Raw genomic sequence first — 20,627 nt, forward strand, 5'->3', positions numbered from 1 at the left:
GCGGCCTTGTGGTTGTGCTTTTACCCCAGTAAGGCTCCTGCAATAATAAATAATAATAATCTTTATTTATATAGCGCCAACATATTCCGGAGCACTTTACAATTTAAGCGGGGACATATACAGACAATAAATTCAATACAAGTTAAGACAATTTAAACAGTGACATTAGGAGTGAGGTCCCTGCTTGCAAGCTTACAATCTACAAGGAAATGGGGGGACACAATAGATGAAAAGTGCTTGTTATTTCAGGTCTGGCAATTATAATAAATAGGGATTCTCATATAAAGCTGCATGATCCGGTCATCAGCCGTGTGTTTAAGTGCAATAGTCAAGTATGAAGTGCAGTTATCGTGTGCATGCAGGGTGTGGGGACAGATGAATAGTAGGGGGCAGATTCAGAGTAATATTTGGAAGGAGGGAACAGGGCAAAGTTAGTTTACTGAGTAGTTGATGTGGTAGGCTTGTTTGAAGAGATGGGTTTTTAGAGCGCGCTTGAATAGGTCGGGGCTAGGTATCAGTCTGATCGTCTGGGGAAGTGCATTCCAGAGAGCTGGCGCAGCATGAGAGAAATCTTGTAGACGGAGGTGTGAGGTTCGGATTACGGGGGATGTTAGTCTTAGGTCATTTGTAGAACTGAGGGCACGTGTAGGGTGATAGACAGAGATGAGAGACGAGATATAAGGCGGTGCAGAACTGTGGAGGGCTTTGTGGGTGAGAGAGATGAGTTTGTACTGGACCCTGTAGTGAATGGGTAGCCAGTGTAATGACTGGCACAAGATGGAGGCATCGGTGAAGCGGCTGGACAGATATATGACCCTGGCTGCCGCATTCAAGATGGATTGGAGAGGAGAAAGTTTGGTAAGAGGGAGACCGATCAGAAGAGAGTTGCAGTAGTCCAGACGGGAATGAATAAGAGCGACAGTAAGAGTCTTAGCAGTTTCAAAGGTGAGAAAAGATGCAGGTGACAAGAGCGAGTGAGTGATCGGACATAGGGGGTAAAGGAAAGATCGGTGTCGAATATGACCCCAAGACAGCGGGCATGCTGCTTGGGAGTTATGGTTGAACCCTCCAGGGTAATTTCGATGTTGGGTAGAGTGAAGTTAGTAGAAGGGAGAAACACAAGAAGTTCCGTTTTGGAGAGGTTTAGTTTCAGATAGAGGGAGGACATGATGTTAGAGACAGCTGACAATCCTTGGTATTTTGAATTAGGGTAGGGGTGATGACAGGGGAAGAAGTGTATAATTGGGTGTCATTGGCATAGAGATGATACTGGAACCCAAATCTGCTGATTGTCCAATAGGGGCCGTTTATAGAGAGAAGAGGAGGGGGCCTAGGACTGAGCCCTGCGGAACCCCGATAGCAAGGGGATGAGGAGAGGAAGAGGAGCCGGCGAAAGATACAGTGAAGGATCGGTCAGAGAGGTAGGAGGAGAACCAGGAGAGGGCGGTGTCCTTGAGGCCTATGGAGCGGAGCATAGTGAGAAGGAGCTGGTGATCCACAGTGTCAAATGCGGCAGAGAGATCCAGGAGAATCGGCAGAGAGCAATGACCTTTGGATTTAGCTGTTATTAGATCATTAGAGACTTTAGTGAGGGCAGCTTCAGTGGAGTGTAAAGAGCGGAAACCAGATTGTAAGGGGTCAAGAAGAGAGTTTTCCGAGAGATAGCGGATTAGACAGGAGTGGACCAAGCGTTCCAGGAGTTTAGAGATGAAGGAAAGGTTAGAGACAGGTCTGTAGTTAGCAGTGCAGTTCTGGTCCAGGGATGGCTTTTTAAGTAAAGGGGTTATGATGGCATGTTTAAATGAGGAGGGAAAGATACCTGAAGAAAGAGAGAGGTTAAATATTTTAGGTGAGTGGTGACCACTGGTGAGAGAGACTGCAGGAGAGGTGAAGGAATGGGGTCACTGTTGCAGGTTGTAGGCCGAGCAGAAGCGAGGAGCTTGGAAACTTCTTCTGAGACAGGCTCAAAGATGTCTAGTGAGCTTGAGATGCGTCAGGGAAGGGGATCAAGGCACTGAGGAGATTGCGCTGAGATATCCTGATGGATGTGGTTGATTTTTTTCTAGGAAGTAAGTGGCCAGATCCTCCCCACTGAGATTGGTGATGGAAGCCTGTACATTAGGTTTCAGGAGGGAGTTTAAGGTTTCAAAAAAGTCGTTTTGGGTTGTTGGGTAGTGAGGTGATGAGGGTGGTGAAGTAGGATTGTTTGGCCAGATAAAGGGCAGAGTTATAGGTTTTGAGCATGAACTTATAGTGGATGAAGTCTTCTGCTAAGAGAGACTTTCTCCACTGCCGCTCTGCACACCTTGAGCATCGCTGGAGAAAGCGTGTTTGCATAGTGTGCCAAGGCTGCCGTTGTCTCTGTCGTGTCTTTCTGCGTGTAGAAGGTGCTGCTTCATCTACGGCATTCTTCAGTGTATTATTGAAGTGTGACAATGCTAAGTCTGGACAGGAGAGGGAGGAGATGGGGGCTAAAGATGTGTGGAGATTGTCCATAAGCTGCTGGGTATTAATGGAACGTGTATTCCGATAAGTGTGGTAAGTGGGGGTGTCCTGAGTGAGGAGACAATTCTTGACAGAGAAGGAAAGAAGGTTGTGGTCCGAAAGCGGGAGAGGGGAGTTAGTAAAGTTGTGCAGCGATCCGGGACGATCGCAAGCGTCCATTCTACATATATTAATCCTACCCGTAATGAACACAACCGAACAGAGTGTTTGCCAAAAATTAAAATAATAGATGGCCATTTTTTTTTTTTATCTACGACTTGGAACAAACTTATCAAATCAATGAACAAAATAGAGGAGGCACAAATGTCACACGTGCGCTTTACATTTAATAATTAGAGGAACCTTGGAATTTTTGGTATTATTTTTGAGATATGAGATAATTGGATGACAATGAAGGTAAGAACCTGATCCAGCACATTGATGAAAAGCTGCCAGTTTTTTTTTTTGTTTTTTTTTTTGGGAGGGAGGGGGGGGGGGGGGGGGTTGTATGCAAAAGTTAAAAAGAGAACATCTGTATGAGGCCTCACATTTTTTTTTTTTTTGCCATATGACACAAGTTTTAATGGGGGGTTGTCATCACTGGAGCATTCGGCCGGCCTGTGGCTATAGCTCTAGACTCTCTCTGTTAAGAAATTCAAGGGAGTCTGTAAGCACAAAAAAAAATGACTGTTCAAACCAAGCACCGACACTTTAGGCCCATATCATCAAAGCTTCTACATGAGAAAAGCTTTGAAAAGTTGCCAAACTTTGGCTGCTCTAAGGTTTTATGCCATATGGTGTTCTCGCTTCATTTTTGCCAAAGTCGGCAGAGTGCGTGCCAGGCGACCGCCGCTCGGCAAATTCATGGTGAGTGGTGGTGTTTGCTGTGCCACAAGTTACTTTAGCATGGACTGCTTGGAGATGGAGGAGCGCACCACCTGTCTGACGCACCTCGGGGGCATCTGACTCCATCACACCTCCTCATCAAGACAAGTGTGAGCGACGTCGGCCTCGGTGCGTCTGTGCTGCGCCCGAGCAGCCGAGTGCACCGTCCCACCTGCTTGTTTTCCATCTATTTCCACCCTTCTGCTCCTGTAAAGCCATAACTATCAATTGAGGAAGAGGAGGACGGACATAGGTGGCAATCTGGCCGCCTGTGGACAATCCATGTCCTGAGCAGTAGAACTTACAATATCCACAGGCCCGGGGCGAAACCCCCTTTAAATTGTAACTCATTTCAAAATAATTTGCAGTGGAATGTCCGTGTGTTCCGCTAGCTCCTCCCCTCTGCATAGAATGATGTGAGCACCAACTGTCATTAAGTCATGTGACAAGGCTCATTAAAAGGTCGATACTGAGCTTTAGGATCACTACTTCCAATAGGTGGCGCTAGCGCTGTAGTCCTCTTCCTCTCTGAAGAAACAATTTGCAAACTCCTCTTTCAGTAATGGGAAAGGCTTATCTTCACTGAATACAGATTTGATCCAGGAGGAGAAAGCAGCAGATTTCTCTGATTAAATATGTTACAAAGTTTCTTATTTTCATGTGAACTATTGATTTATGAAATAAAGATGTCCATTGGCCTTTAACCACTTCACGACCAATGACTTATAGATACGTCATCGGTCACGTCCCTGCATTTGGGGCGGAGGCTCCAGCGCTGAGCCCGCATCTTTCCCTGATCTGATCAGTTGTCATGTGCATCTGTAACAGCCGCAGGTGGAATCACAATCCATCTGCAGCATTTAACTCGTGCTTACGGGAAGTGCATCTTGGCGCCCCTGTCACATGATTTTTGGGCGCCCATGGGTTGTCATGACAGCCAGGGATCTGCAGAAGCCCCCCCCCCCCTATGTGCTCGTTATTGCGACCGGCCTGTGGCAATTAGGAGATCAGCATTTATGGTAGACATAGCACAGGCGATTGTTAGGGTATGGCTCCACGGTCCGGAGGGGCGGCGGTATCGCCGCAGCGGCGAAGCCGCTCGCCGCTAAGCCCCGCCCCCTTAATGGGACGCGATGGTGCCGGATGTGTACAGTACACATCCGGGATCATCGCACCCCTCGCCATAGCGCCCTGTGATATGCCTTGCGGGGACGCTGCGTCCCCGCAAGGTGTACGGACATGCTGCGTTCTGAAAAGACGCGCAGCATGTCCGGAGTCGCAGGGCCGCCGCGTGCGGGTTTCCACGCATAGTGGAGACGGGATTTCATAAAATCCCCTCCACTATGCTGGAACATCTGGACGCTGCGTGTTTGACGCTGCAGCGTCAAACAAGCAGCGTTTACTTACCGTGGAAACATACCCTAAGATTGCAGTTTCAAGTTTTCTAGGGAGAACTTAGAAACAAAGTAAAAAGGAGAAAAAAGTTTGCAAAAATTAAAAAAACAACCACAAGTTCAAATTCCCTCCCCCCCCTCCCTCAAAATAAAGCAAAATATGCATACTTGGTATCACTGCATTCAGAAATGTCTGATCTATCAAAATATAAAATAAATGAATCCGATCTGTAAAATGCCAGAATTACGTTTTTTCTGGTGAAAGCGGTTAAGCTAAAACTGGTGAAAAATACAGTAAATAATCCACTGAGCGTACTGCATTGATGTATTATCCTCTCACCTCTTCAACCAAACATTTTCTTTTTGTATTATGTATATTCCCTGTACAGTAAGTTACAATACACTCTGGAAACTATCTGTGGGCAGCTTTCCCTCACTAAATATGGCTGCCGCCCGTCTGCAGACCTCTCACAGTTGATTGGCTCGACTGCTTCACAAGACGTCACGTCCAATCGGCTGCAGGCATGTTAATACACCACGTGATATTGCATCATCCAATCATAGCGTGACTTTCTCCTGCGTGTCAAATCTCACGTGGTCCTAATGGCGCCGGTTCGGTGTTGTGTCCCCGGTGAGTACGGGAGAGGAAAACAGCTGATAATGAGCGGAGTCATCTGATACTGGCTGTCTGCACCGTCATGGCCGGTTATAGAGAAGGCTCCTTCCGATAAATGGTGCTTGTTTAGTATATAGCTGTGTAATGTATGGAGATTGCTGGCTGCTTGCTGAGACTTGTAGTTCCACGCTGTTATATTTAGCTTGGTTTTAGTATGTGCACACTAAACACTTAGGATTTGTTCACAGGGGGGCAGACACGCCGTAGATTTAGGTGAAACGTGATTTTGCGCAGAAACGGGACCCAACGACCCCAGTGACTGCCATAGGGTGGAGTGCCGGGGTCTGCGGCAGGGTTTCTGCAGGACTATGTGGACGTAGACATCATCTACTCCAAGAATTGTTGGTTTGTTTGTTTTTGTGCAGCTCCCACCAAAATAATGCAATAAAAACATGTCAAAACGTCGTATCTGGCCCAAAAGGGGACCAATAATAACGAGCGCCCCGTGGGCAAAACACAACAAGTCCTGACGCAGCTCTGGCCACAGAAACATAAGGGTTATGAGTGTCGGCGAATGCGACGCGGATCAGGCTAAGGCTGTGTGCACACGTTGCGTTTTTTTCACGTTTTTTTTTTTTGCTATAAAAACGCATTAAAGAACACATGCATCCTATCATTTAGAATGCATTCTGCAATTTTTGGGCACATGATGCGTTTTTTTTTCCACGAAAAAAAATGCATCGCGGTAAAAAAACGCAGCATGTTCATTAATTTTGTTTTTTTCACGTTTTTCCCACTATATAATGCATTGGGAAAGCTCCGGAAAAAAACGCATGCGGTTTTCTTGCAGAAAATGTCCGGTTTTCTTCAGGAATTTTCTGCAAGAAATTCTTACGTGTGCACATACCCTTATTCTGTATAAAGACACGTTCAGTATCTATAGCCAAAACCAGGAGTGGGTGATAAATGCAGAAGTGGTGCATATGTTTCTATTATACTTTTCCCCTGATTGTTCCACTCCTGGTTTTGGCTTATAAATACTGACTAAAATATATACCGGTGTATATATCTGTAATCGTACTGATCAGAAGAACTATTATTTCCGCATGATGTGCGCTGTAAAAATGTCCCCCCCCCAAAAAAGAAAACAAAAAAAACAATGGAGGAAATTGGACGGGAACGGGTTGTCTGTGTTGCACTTTTTTTTTCTTTTTCCTCCTTAGGTGTGGGCTATCATACAATAACAGAAGCAGTGGTTGATACTGTCCAGGTTTCACAGAACCGCCGCAGTCTGTGATTGGTTGCAGTGTTCAGGTGACTGGAACTGCACGTCATTAGGGAAATATACTGTGATGCACTGTGTCTATTTCATGACCGCTGCCATCAGTCACAGGCTTCAGTGGCATTATGCCATCCTGAGAGCGCAGGCATCACCACCACTCTGGATGTAGAGAGGTGGCGGGAGGCCCCTGTGCCATCTGCTCTGGATATACGGAGGTGGTGGGAGGCGCATGTGCCGTCTGCTCTGGATGTACATGGGTGGCGCGTGTGCCGTCTGCTCTGGATATCCAAAGGTGGCGGGAGGCGCGTGTGCCGTCTGCTCTGGATGTACATGGGTGGCGGGAGGCCCCTGTGCCGCCTTCTCTGGATGTACATGGGTGGCGGGAGGAGCGTGTGCCGTCTGCTCTGGATGTACATGGGTGGCGGGAGGAGCGTGTGCCGTCTGCTCTGGATGTACATGGGTGGCGGGAGGCGCGTGTGCCGTCCGTTCTGGATGTACATGGGTGGTGGGAGGCGCGTGTGCCGTCCGCTCTGAATGTACATGGGTGGCGGGAGGCGCGTGTGCCGTCTGCTCTGGATATCCAAAGGTGGCGGGAGGTGCCTGTGCCGTCTGCTCTGGATATACGGAGGTGGTGGGAGGCACCTGTGCCGTCTGCTCTGGATATACAGAGGTGGTGGGAGGCACCTGTGCCGTCTGCTCTGAATGTACATGGGTGGCGCCTGTGCCGTCTGCTCTGGATATACGGAGGTGGCGGGAGGCGCCTGTGCCGTCTGCTCTTGATATACGGAGGTGGTGGGAGGCGCCTGTGCCGTCTGCTCTGGATGTACATGGGTGGCGCCTGTGCCGTCTGCTCTGGATATACGGAGGTGGCGGGAGGCGCCTCTGCCGTCTGCTCTTGATATACGGAGGTGGCGGGAGGCGCCTGTGCCGTCTGCTCTGGATGTACATGGGTGGCGCGTGTGCCGTCTGAGAGCTCTGGCATAAATAAAAGCTGGACCTGCCAGATTCTAACTTTTGGTCTTGGAAAATGTAGTAATAATCCGCGGCAGAGCAGTATGGCAGCGGCGTTATATCCACATGTACTGATCATATATGTGTTCGTTTTCCAGGAGAGCGTCTGTGCAGCTTGGAGGAATGTACGCCCGGCTACGGGACTTACTGCAAACACGGCTACGTCTTCTCCTCGCTGTCCGGATATGTGGTGAAGAAGAGCGACAACGGCCTGGTGAGGAGCATTCACACCTGGTTTTGGGAGGGATTTTTAATTATATTGTGATTCGCTGCCTTAGACTGCAGAGGTGGCCGGTAGCTATCAGAGGTGGCCGGTAACCATCAGAGGTGGCCGGTAGCCTGGCCAGTTTCTTGGGAAGGACAGCGACCCTTGCAAACGCTTTGCTATACAGTTACAAGTTCTTCTCTCAGCCCGGCCACTGGTGCCCCTGTCCGGTTCCGATGCTGTGGAGCTTTGTCTACCATGCTGTTGGTCGGGTTGTCAGCACGCAGCGCCCTCGCAGGACGGCATAAGGCTGGTAGCGGTGCGCCCCTGAAGACACATATGAGCAGCCATTTAACTGTGTGGCTTCAGGACGCTGCGTTGCCCTCGCCCTGGGGGTGTCATTATGGATTATCGGTGTGTACAGGTCTCCACACTGGAGTGACCGGCAGGGGATCTGTAGGGATTACACTCTGGGACCATAATACAATGCAGAATATTAGGAAGGGGCATTGTATGTAGACTTGTTTTACTTTGGTGATCCTAATAATATTTCCTAGAAGTGCAGAGCCCCCAGTACTGGCACCTCGTCCTTCCCCCACAGTGACGTCCCTGACGTGTGTTCTCTTTGTGCAGATGCCGGTGGTCTCCGTAGTGAGGGACACAGACTCCCATCTTCTGCCTGACGTGGGCTCTATAGTGACTTGTAAGGTGAGTAGTTCTTCCTCTCTGCCATGTCATGTGTATAAAGACCACCCCTGTTCATGTAGCTCTTAGGGCGTATTGTTGTGGACCCCCACACCCCTTGAGTCAGGACAGAGCGCCTCCAGCAAGCATCAGACCCATTCCGTTGGTTCCGAGAACTTGTGGGCAGGGCTGTGAAATCGGTAAGCCTAACCACCGACTCCTTAATTTCCATGACTCCGACTCCACCAAAACGGGCTCCGACTCCACAGCCCGGCTTGTGGGGGCTCAGGAGACAGCAGAGTCCCTGCACCAGTGTGAACAGCATTGCTGGATGGAGGAAGAGACTGAGCAGAGGGCAGATGGCGCCCCCTTCTGTTGCTTTGTCACAGTGCTGGATTTGTCTTTGAGTGTTATTGGGGGGGAGGGGGACACAGTTGGAAGTTTGTCACTAGGGGGCACGGTGGCTTGAAATGTTTTAGAAACCTGCTGTATGGGACGGGTCATTCATTGTTTTTGTGCTTTTAATTGCAGGTGATGAGTATTAATCCAAGGTTTGCCAAAGTCCAGATCATGTACATCGGTGCGGCGGCGCTCAAGAACACATTTAGAGGGACGATCAGGTAAGACAAACTTGCCTGTCGTTTTCCGGATCCCCATGGTGCCTTACAAGACCCCCATTGATTGCATTTGTTGCAAAATTGGTGTGGCACAAAGGGGGCACATGACAATTCATGATATTACCTGGTGCTTAGGGGGTCCACAAAATGAAGAGGTTTGGATGCAAGATGGTTCAGTTCTAGCAATTGTGTAAGGCTGTGGTGTTCTGTTATCTATCTTATACTTTATGTGTAATATTATTATTATTTTATTATGTAGGAAAGAAGACATCAGAGCAACGGAGAAAGATAAGGTAATGCACAAATCTAATCTTCGTAGCCGTTTAAAAAAAACGCATGTGGTGAAAAAAACGCATGTAAACGCGGCAAAACGCCGCGTTTTTTAGACGCATGCGTTTTTCCATGCAGAAAAAAAACGCGGCGTTTTGCCGCGATTACATGCATTTTTTCCAGCGTTTGCGTTTTTTAAACGCATGCTGAGAAGTGTGTGACAGCTGCCAATCATCAAAATCAACTAGAAAACCCACTATAAACAGAAATAGCTAGGGTTAGGATCCCTAGTAACCCTAGGGATCCTAACCCTAACCCTGACAAGCCACCCCCCACCATCAAGGTGATAAAGGCATCCAAACCCTAACCCTGACAAGCCACCCCCCACCATCAAGGTGATAAAGGCATCCAAACCCTACCCCTAACCCTAACCCTGGCAAGCCACCCCCCACCATCAAGGTGATAAAGGCATCCAAACCCTAACCCTTACCCTGACAAGCCACCCCCCACCATCAAGGTGATAAAGGCATCCAAACCCTACCCCTAACCCTTACCCTGACAAGCCACCCCCCCACCATCAAGGTGATAAAGGCATCCTAACCCTGACAAGCCACCCCCCACCATCAAGGTGATAAAGGCATCCAAACCCTACCCCTAACCCTAACCCTGGCAAGCCACCCCCCACTATCAAGGTGATAAAGGCATCCTAACCCTACCCCTACCCCTACCCCTGACAAGCCACCCCCCACCATCAAGGTGATAAAGGCATCCAAACCCTAACTCTAACCCTACCCCTAACCCTGACAAGCCACCCCCCACCATCAAGGTGATAAAGGCATCCAAACCCTAACCCTGACAAGCCAACCCCAACCATCAAGGTGATAAAGGCATCCAAACCCTAACCCTACCCCTAACCCTAGGGATCCATAGGAATTGGCTATTATGTTGACCTGGTGACCAGGACATTCTTCTAATAAAAAGCTTTGTTCAATGTGGACACCCCAAGATATACGGTATTGCTATAGAGTACTAAAAATATAAACTCGTAGAGTATTGACTGTCATATAGGGGTAGGGTTAGGGTTTGGATCCCTTTATCACCTTGATGGTGGGGGGTGGCTTGTTAGGGGTAGGGTTAGGGTTTTCTTGTTTTTTCTTGTGTTTTCTTGTGTTTTTTTATAAAAGCGCATGCGTTTTTAACGCAAGCAAACGCATGTGCTTAAAAACGCATGCGTTTACATAGACAGCAATGCTTTTTTTTGCCGCGAATTAACGCATGCGTTTTTTTTGCGGCAAAAAAACGGTGCTAGAAATTACTACATGTTGCATTTCTGCAAATGAACGCACGCGTCAAAAAACGCATGCGTTGCCGAAAACGCGTCAAAACGCACGGTAAAAAACGCATGCGTTTTTTAGCGCTAAAACGCAGCGGACAAAAACGCAATTGTGAAACCAGCCTTAGTCTGCCTATGAAGCTAAGGCCAGGGTCACACTTGCGAGTTCAATGCGAGAAACTCGAGCATCAAATCCCGGCACTGCCGCCGGCAGTTTGGACCAGAGGGTACAGCTGCATATATTTCTATATAGCCACACGGTCCGGTCCCGAGTGCTGGCGGCAGCGCCAGGACTTGATGCGGGAGAATCGCAAGTGTGACCCTGGCCTAATTCTGAGGCCGGGCTTCATAAGAGGACGTCATTTTCACTATACACTGCAAGACGATCAGACTGGATTGGGAAAAACAAAATATATATATATAGATTTATTTATTTTTTTTACATTGTTTGGTAAATTAATGTGATGTAAAAGGAAAAAAAAAAATTAAACACTCATTGGACTATAGAAATAAAAGTGAAAAACTGTTGTATCTTACAAGAAGTTAATATAAAAATGGAAGTAGAAAAATGAAATTGCCATTTTGGGAAGGAATTGAGTATCGGTGAGATGTGCAGGAACGCGCTGCGGGTCACATACAATATAAATTTGTTACCTGGTGAGAAGGACTTTCCATATTTTGTTAATTATTTGCTTTTCTTTTGCAGGTTGAAGTGTACAAAAGTTTTCGTCCTGGAGACATTGTTGTAGCAAGAGTTGTATCCTTGTTATAGAAGTCCGCAAGGACAGGGTCCTCCCCTCTGTACCAGTCTGTCATTGTAAATTTGTTTACTGTAAACGATATCTATAATAATCTTTATTTTTATATAGCGCTAACATATTTCGCAGCGCTTTACAGTTTCTATAACTTTGTATGTAACCCCTTCTTATGTACAGTACCATGGAATTAATGGTGCTATATAAATAAATAATAATTACCTTATATACTCGAGTATAAGCCGACCCCCCCCTAATTTTGCAACAAAAAACTGGGAAAACTTATTGACTCGAGTATAAGCCTAGGGTGGAAAATGCAGCAGCTACCGGTAAATTTAAAAAATAAAAATAGATATCAATAAGAGTAAAATTAATTGAGACATCAGTAGGTTAAGTGTTTTTGAATATCCATATTGAATCAGGAGCCCCATATAATGCTCCATACAGTTCTTTATGGCCCCATAGATGCTCCATATAATGCTCCATGCAGTTATGGTCCAATATAATGCTCCATGCAGTTATGGCCCCATAGATGCCCCATATAATGCTCCATGCAGTTATCGCCCCATATAATGCTCCATGCAGTTCTTTATGGCTCCATACAGCATTGTGCCACATGTAATGCTGCTGCAATAAAAAAAAAAAAATGACATACTCACCTCTTGTCGCTGCTCCTCAGCGTCCCGTCTCTCCGCACTGACTGTTCAGGCAGAGGGCGGCGCACACACTAATACGTCATCGCGCCCTCTGACCTGCACAGTCACAGCAAGAGGACGGGAAGACGAGGCGGCTCCCGGCGGATGGAACGCGGACAGGTGAATATGAAATACTCACCTGCTCCTGACGCTGTCCCTGCCTGTCTCATGGTACCGCAGCTTCTTCCTGTAATAAGCGGTCACTGGTACCGCTCATTACAGTAATGAATATGCGGCTCTGCCCCTATGGGAGTGGAGTCTATAATCATTACTCATTACTTTAATAAGCGGTACCACGTGACCGCTGAATAGAGGAAGAGCTGCAGCGCGGGAGACCATGGGACAGCTTTAGGAGCGCCGGGAGCAGGTGAGTATGCGACAGTCCCCTCTCCCCCTCACCCGCCGACCATGACTCGAGTATAAGCAGAGAGGAGCACTTTCAGCCCAAAAATTTGGGCTGAAAATCTCTGCTTATACTCGAGTATATACGGTAAATTCCCAGCATCTCCTTGGTACTCGCATGAGTATGAAAAAGGCGTTGGTCCCCGGTAATCAGTAACTATTGTAAAGCGGGAATTACCAGAGCTTCCTTACATCACACACAGATATCATTAGGAGACGCTCAGTCCAATTATCTGCTGACCACGGCGGAGAATGAGTTGGGAGTGGTGGTGGCACATAGCGAAGCCGGTGAGTGCAAATATGTGCTGGGCATTACATGGCCTAATATATAACACTGTGCTCCAGCGTACGCCGTGTATTTACCCTGCCTGCCCATGTACGGGATGTCCTTCCTGGCGGAGGAAAGCAGGCAGCCAAGATCTCATGAAACATGTGCTGCAGGGATTGTCCACCTTTTGGTAATACTTTTTCTTTTTTTCTTACATGCAGATTTTGGGGGGGATAAAAAATAACTTTTGTAATTGCGTTTCTTTGAAAATTTTGCATTCTATAGACAATGCATTTCTTTAACTATTGCTGAATGAGTTAACTGAGGATCCATAAGTGAGCTCATCCTCAATGGAGAGTTTCTAATTATTCATTTTTTTTTTGTCTCCTGAGCCCCAATCAATGCCGAATTTTTAATAAAAACCAAGTTGCAAAAAAATCTTATCTTTTTTTTCTTTATCCTGAAATATTTGCATTTAAATGAGGAGGGGGATAAAAGACCCCAAAAGTAGACGACCTTTTAAATTCCACTTGTAGCATATTTTAGACATGTTTTCTCATAGACTTATCTACATAAAAAATTATTACATGTGCAAATTAAAATAAATAAAAAAAAAAATTGAAATTCAGTTTACAAGCTGCACAAACAGTGTGTGTGAAAGAAGACCAGTTGTTTAAAATGTGAATTACTTATTTTTCCAGTGGCGACCATGGTGCCAATCAGCTGGTGTGAGATGCAGTGCCCGAAGACTCACATGAAGGAGCCTCGGAAAGTGGCCCGAGTGCAGCCCGAGTTTCTCCAGACATAACACTGTACTGCTGCGTGCTTGTATCTCACAGATTGGACAGTTACAGTATATTCACCACCATGTGGTTACATTAAGGAAGCAAGGCTCACTTTTTTTTTTCTTTTTTTACTTTTATTTTTCTTACACTTCCTCCCCCTCCCAAGTTCATTTCATCGCTGCTTTTAAACCTTTTGTTAGACACATTAAATTGTTTTATGTCTTTTAGCTTTGTTTTCTTTTGTACTTTATAGAGCGGGCGAGAAAGAGGTCGTCTCCTTGCACACAACTGTGTTACGTGGCTGCCAGCATCTGATCAATGTGAACTCTGCCTGTCACAAAAAAATCAAAGGGGAGCAGAGTTTGAGAGGCCATACTTGTCTGTTTTGTTTGTTTTTTGCTCTTTTACCATCTTTTGAGTAGTTTCCTTGATACATTTTGGTAAAGGCACAAACCCAATTTTTATCAATTAAGAAAATGCAAAGTGAATGGGGAAAAAAAGAGAAATCTAAATCACATAAGTATCTGCTGATCGCTCTTCTCTTTTTGAAGGATTTCGGAAGGAGGTTGTTCTAAACATGTTGGAGAATTGTCCCCAGATCTTCTGTGTATGAGGCTTGCCTCTTCATGTGAGACCAGGGCTCTGTGGGGGCCGGATCATCACCCCCAGGACTCCTTGATATTAATGACATTGATTGGATGTTGGGAGTCGTCTGGCTGCAGAATAAATTTGGAGACAATCGGACGATTCCCTGACACTGAATTATAAGTCAAAACCTGTATAGATGGAGGCAAATTATAACATTTGGACTGCTGGCGGCCACCTCTAGAGGGAGCTCATTGCAGCCTAGTAGAGATAAAAGTACAACTAAACTTTTGTGGCCCCTTAAATTCTCTGCAGATCAGGGTTTTCAGATCCCCGTGATTCCTCATGATGCAGAAGACATGTCGGTGCAGAGTACAGATGCATTGTACAGACTCGGGCAGGAAAAGAGCTTGTTCACTGCTGGGGTCCGCACTTATCAGCAGAACGGGGACTCTTTTATCCCAGTTAGAGTAGAGCGTAAGTGTGCACGCCCAATAGAGAATGAATGGAGCGTCAACCTCACATGTACTCCTGCTCCATATAAGTGTCCCATCAGTGATCACCATTCCTCATTCTGAAGATCAGTGGTCTTACCACCACCACCGTGTAATTTATCGCCTATTGGGTGGATAGACTATAGTGTGTTTTTACTGGACAACCCCTTTAAGGACCTACAACATGTAAAATAATGCACCAAAGTTTGGTAACACAAAGTTTTGTAAAGTAGTGAGTTGTGTGCTGCTCGCTCTTTAGGTCACCCTTTTTTTTTACTGCTCCAGGAATTAGAATCTGTCATTTGCAGTATGGTGGCTCAGTGGTTGGCACTGTATGGTGGCTCAGTGGTTAGCACTGCAGCCTTGCAGCGCTAGGGTCCTGGGTTCCAACCCCACCAAGGACAACATCTGCAAGGAGTTTGTATGTTCTCCCCGTGTTTGCGTGGGTTTCCTCCTGGTTCTCCGGTTTCTTCCCACATTCCAAAGACATACTGATAGGGAATCTAGATTGTGAGCCCCAATGGGGACAGTGATGATAATGTGTGCAACCTGTAAAGTGCTGCGGAATATGTTGGCTCTATATAAGTAAATACAAATTTGGTTATTACTATGGTAATCAACAAATGTCACGCGGTTGACAAACCTTCCGTAAGGTTTTTTACTCTTTTAAATAAACTTATGGGTCAAGGACACAAATTAAAGATGGTTCAGTATGTGTGCGTGCGCTCGTCCGCATTGTGGGTGGGCGCAGGAGCTGCATTGACATTGAATACATTCTGGTCCATAGAATAATGCTGCCTCGTCGGCCATGTTTGCTGGCTATAATGGGCCCAGACACACACAGAATAAACATAAGAATCACTATGAGATCTGACGCCTAATCTGTTTTATATCATGTAGTCCTGTAAATGTTCACAGCGACCTGGACCACCGCATGTGCCCCCGGCAGATTCTACATGATCTCCTCCAAGGGCGGCAGCTTATATCTGGGGAGAGCAAAAGGATCGACAGCTGCAATTCCAATGGTCTGATGCTTTTCTCCTGCGACATAATCGAGAGGACCCGTATTTCAGAAAAGTTCCCACGCTCGAGTTCATATGAGGACATCCAGCAGAGGGCGCATCACCGCGACTCAAGGTAACTACAGTACATTCCCCTGCATTCCATTAATTCACAAAGTTTTACAGTCAGGAGCACAGCTGCATTAGCAGAGATCCTGGGTGTAAAATGATTTAACCCCTTCAGATGCATTTACAGCGTGGGACAAGACTGAACGACGGAAGGTATGGGATATTGTTGTTTGTTTTGTTTAACTTTATTTCAGGTGACAAGGGTCTTCAGGTGGATTAAGAGTATAATGAAATATTAAAACACCATGTGTCTTTATTTCATTAAAATACTTTGTAAAATTGTGTGTTTTATTAACCATTTCATACAATTGGATTAATAATGGATAGGTGTCATAATTGACGCCTCTCCATTATTAACCTGGCTTAATGTCACCTTGCAATAGCAAGGTGACATTAACCCTTCATTACCCCATATCCCACCGCTACAGCGGAGTGGGAAGAGAGAGGCTATGTGCCAGAATAGGCGCATCTTCCAGATGTGCCTTTTCTGGGGTGGCAGGGGGCAGATGTTTTTAGCCAGGGGGGGTCCTATAACCATGGTCCCTCCCCAGGCTATTAATATCTGCCCTCAGTCACTGACTTTCCCACTCTGGCGGAGAAAATTGCGCGGGAGCCCATGCCAATTTTTTCCGGGATTTATTTAATAGCTAGAGACCCCAAATTTAACACAGACACTTGTTACATTAAAAACGTTACTAGAAAAACACCCAGCGCTAGGCACGTGTGCCCAGAACAGCAGGCAAACCAGTTAGTGGGGTGTATAGAACTAACAGCAAATCAATAGATATAATAAAGGTTGCCGTGCTGAACGGCACTTACACGATGAAGTAACGTCCTCTATGCAAAGTGGTTGCTTGTCTGGCGATGTCCTGTCTAACAGACCAGGAAGCTTAGAGCAATGGGAGCGTCCTCCCTAAGGTTTCAGTCCCCCGAAATCACAAACTCCGCCGCCGTGTGTCAGCGTTGGGCCACGGCCGATGGCGCCGCCGACAGCGTCGCGAGGTGAGCGGGGGGCGTGGTGAAACTGGTGACGTCACCTGTCCGTACCTGACGGACGTGTGCAGGGGCCAACCCGAAGGGGTTCGAGGGCAGCGTCCCTCTTTCTCAAGGTAAGGCGCCCGCACTGCTGCTGTCCCTTATATATCCACCCACGCTGCTGTAACCTCCTACCCTGACAATACATGACACCTTTCGCCATGTGATATCTGCTTGTCCTGGCCCGTTACAAGCAAGCAAATGCTACTTTCTATTGCTAGACCCTGTGTATCTCAGGAACTAATGGTCACATCCGTATCCCTAATAAATGTATATATGAACAAAAAAGTACATAATATTTATAAAACTCAATCTTTATTAAATTAATATTTAAAACCGGAAAAATTGCTAATAAAAAACCTAATAAACCTGATAAACCTAATAAAAGATGTGCACTAAAAAAGCGCAGATAAAAACACAAAAAAAGAAAAACACAGAGAAAACCCCACTTCACACCGCGTGTGTGTAATAAAATCCCCTCCTCTCGGGTTTTCTCGGACCGTTTGGATACCATAAAACGAAAACCCCTTTATTGAACCCCCATGTCTTTCAACAAAATGTCGCGACATGTATTAAAAATATGTCCCGCATTGAATCCAAATGGATTTTTACACTGGACACTTTGGCCCCTAAAGGACTGAATCAGGAGATTGAGCTTTATGCTCTATAGTGTCTCTGTTTTTATATGAAGTATGTTCTTGCGCCCTCTGGATATATTTTAAAACGCTTTTAAATTACAGAGAATAGATGTTTCATAAAGCTGTGCACGTTTATTGATTATTATTTTTTATATATTATGATGTATTTTCCATATATTTATTTTTATAAGGAAATGTTTTTAAAATTTTTTAGAAATGTTAAATAATTCACTCTGTTAGTAATTTGAGGGTGGCAAATTCGCCACTATGGGTATGTGCCATTTTTGAACCCACTCTGAGTCTACACGCGTCCATACACACACGCGGTGTGAAGTGGGGTTTTCTCTGTGTTTTTCTTTTTTTGTGTTTTTATCTGCGCTTTTTAGTGCACATCTTTTATTAGGTTTATCAGGTTTATTAGGTTTTTTATTAGCAATTTTTCCGGTTTTAAATATTAATTTAATAAAGATTGAGTTTTATAAATATTATGTACTTTTTTGTTCATATATACATTTATTAGGGATACGGATGTGACCATTAGTTCCTGAGATACACAGGGTCTAGCAATAGAAAGTAGCATTTGCTTGCTTGTAACGGGCCAGGACAAGCAGATATCACATGGCGAAAGGTGTCATGTATTGTCAGGGTAGGAGGTTACAGCAGCGTGGGTGGATATATAAGGACAGCAGCAGTGCGGGCGCCTTACCTTGAGAAAGAGGGACGCTGCCCTCGAAACGCGTCGGGTTGGCCCCTGCACACGTCCGTCAGGTACGGACAGGTGACGTCACCAGTTTCACCACGCCCCCCGCTCACCTCGCGACGCTGTCGGCGGCGCCATCGGCCGTGGCCCAACGCTGACACACGGCGGCGGAGTTTGTGATTTCGGGGGACTGAAACCTTAGGGAGGACGCTCCCATTGCTCTAAGCTTCCTGGTCTGTTAGACAGGACATCGCCAGACAAGCAACCACTTTGCATAGAGGACGTTACTTCATCGTGTAAGTGCCGTTCAGCGCGGCAACCTTTATTATATCACTTGTTACATTAGTAAAGAGGAATATGTAATAAAAGAAGGGATATGAGATGGTTTACTGTATGTAACCATGTCTCATATCCTGTTGGGTTTGTGAAGGAGATAGTAAAAGCCGCCAATTGAATTAGCGGCTTTTATGCTATCTAGCGCTGCATTAAATATAAATATACATATATAGGTGTCTCACTGACATATTATATATATATATATATCCTATGTGTAGACATTTATTCTACCTATTCTGTCAGTGTGATTTTACTGTACACAGCACTGAATTGCCGGCTTTTCTATAGAACACCGCGGCGTATTTCTCGCAAGTCACACTGTTGGTCCGTGTGTAATCCGTATTTTTCTCGCCCCCATTGACTTTCATTGGCGATTTTTTTTTTGCGCAATACGGTGACAAACGCACCATGCTGTGATTTTCTACGGCCGTACAAGACCGTATAATATGGATCAGTAAAATACAGCAGATAGGAGCTGGGCCATAGAGAATCATTGGTCCGTGTGCAATCCGTATTTTCTGCGCTCATACGTCCGTAAAACTCGCCAGTGTGACGCCGGCCTAACAGCATTGTGGACAGGTGTCACCCTAATGGGGGCGGGGGCTGCAGCCTGTGGCCCATAGAGAAGACCAATACAATTAAAGGCCAGTGGTCGTTCAGGGGGCTGTTGTAATTTTTTTTTTTTTTTTTTTTTTTTTTTTTTTGGAGGCCTGTATTTTGGGCAAAAAAATAATTTTTGCAATTTTTTTTTTAATAAAAATGTTGCATCACTTTACCTTTGCAGGCTGCTTCCCGACACATTAAACTTTGATGAGAAGAGCTCAGAAAAACACATATATAAGGCTACTTTCACACTAGCGTCGGGCCGAGGTCACGGACGCTAGCGTTGTCTCCGCCGCACAACGGGGGCAGCGGATGCATTTTTCCAGCGCATCCGCTGCCCCATTGTGAGGTGCGGGGAGGTGGGGGCGGAGTTCCGGCCGCGCATGCGCGGTCGGAAAAAGCAGACCGTCGGGAGCAAAAAACGTTACATGTAACGTTTTTTGCTCCCGGCGGACCGCCACAACACGGCGCAACCGTCTCACGACAGTTGCGACGCGTCGCACTGCGTCGCTAATGGTAGTCAATGGAGAAAAAACGCATCCTACAAGCACTTTTGCAGGATGCGTTTTTTCTGCAAAACGACGCAAGTAGCCTAAGAGTGACAAACTTTCCTGTCATAGCGAGCTCACTGACCAATTCTTAGTCAACTCTTAGGCTATGTGCACACGTCAGGATTTCTTGCCGAAATTTCCTGAACAAAACCGGACATTTTCTGCAAGAAATCCACATGCATTTTTTGTGCGGTTTTTTTTTTTGCAGATTTTTTTTTTTTTTTCCCCAGAGGTTCCCAATGCAATAATATAGTGGGAAATCCGCAAAATTAATGAACATGCTGCGTTTTTTACCGCGATGCGTTTTTTTTGCGGAAAAAAATGCAACATATGCACAAAAATTGCGGAATACATTATAAATGATGTGATGCATATGTGCGCATTTCTAAGCGGTTTTATAGCAAAAAAAAGGGGGGAAAAAAACGCAAAAAATGCTGAGCGTGCACACAGCCTTAAGTCTGCAGCTAACAATAGATAGTGCAGCACAGAGGTTACAGAAGACAAACGGTGCAACTTTTTTTAATGAAACCATATTGCAAAAATGAATTTTAGTTCCAAACACGTGTATTTAAGTGAAGAAAAAAAGTCACTATAGGCGGACAACCCCCTTTAAATAATAAGGTATGGCTCTTGGAGTTGGTTAGTTATACATCATCTATATTATATAGGTTTCTCGGATAGCAAACGTAAAAAACCCAAGTGTGACGCCCACATAATGCTATAGTGAGTAATCAGCTTCTGCTCTCTGGTAGCAGCAGCCTTCTGAAAGGTCTCCATTCTGCGCATGCGTATTCTAGATCACTCATGAAGCGCATGCGTTGTTTATGGTGACGTAATACCGGCTTTCACTGGGCATGCGTGGTAAGGAT

The 20,627-nt window shown here is 45.8% G+C and overlaps 1 protein-coding gene across 1 annotated transcript; it reads left to right on the top strand.

The window, feature by feature from the left end:
• The first annotated feature begins 5,258 nt into the window (after positions 1 to 5,258).
• EXOSC1 (exosome component 1) lies at positions 5,259 to 15,458 on the top strand. Its single transcript, XM_077258293.1, has 8 exons — positions 5,259 to 5,394; positions 7,771 to 7,886; positions 8,511 to 8,585; positions 9,093 to 9,181; positions 9,438 to 9,471; positions 11,488 to 11,538; positions 12,837 to 12,921; positions 13,603 to 15,458. The coding sequence occupies exons 1-8, from the start codon at positions 5,367 to 5,369 to the stop codon at positions 13,707 to 13,709; spliced, it is 585 nt and encodes a 194-aa protein (XP_077114408.1). The 5' UTR covers positions 5,259 to 5,366; the 3' UTR covers positions 13,710 to 15,458.
• Positions 15,459 to 20,627: the final 5,169 nt, after the last annotated feature.

The sequence above is a fragment of the Ranitomeya variabilis genome, chromosome 4, assembly GCF_051348905.1.
Source record: "Ranitomeya variabilis isolate aRanVar5 chromosome 4, aRanVar5.hap1, whole genome shotgun sequence".
NCBI classification, from domain to species: domain Eukaryota; kingdom Metazoa; phylum Chordata; class Amphibia; order Anura; family Dendrobatidae; genus Ranitomeya; species Ranitomeya variabilis.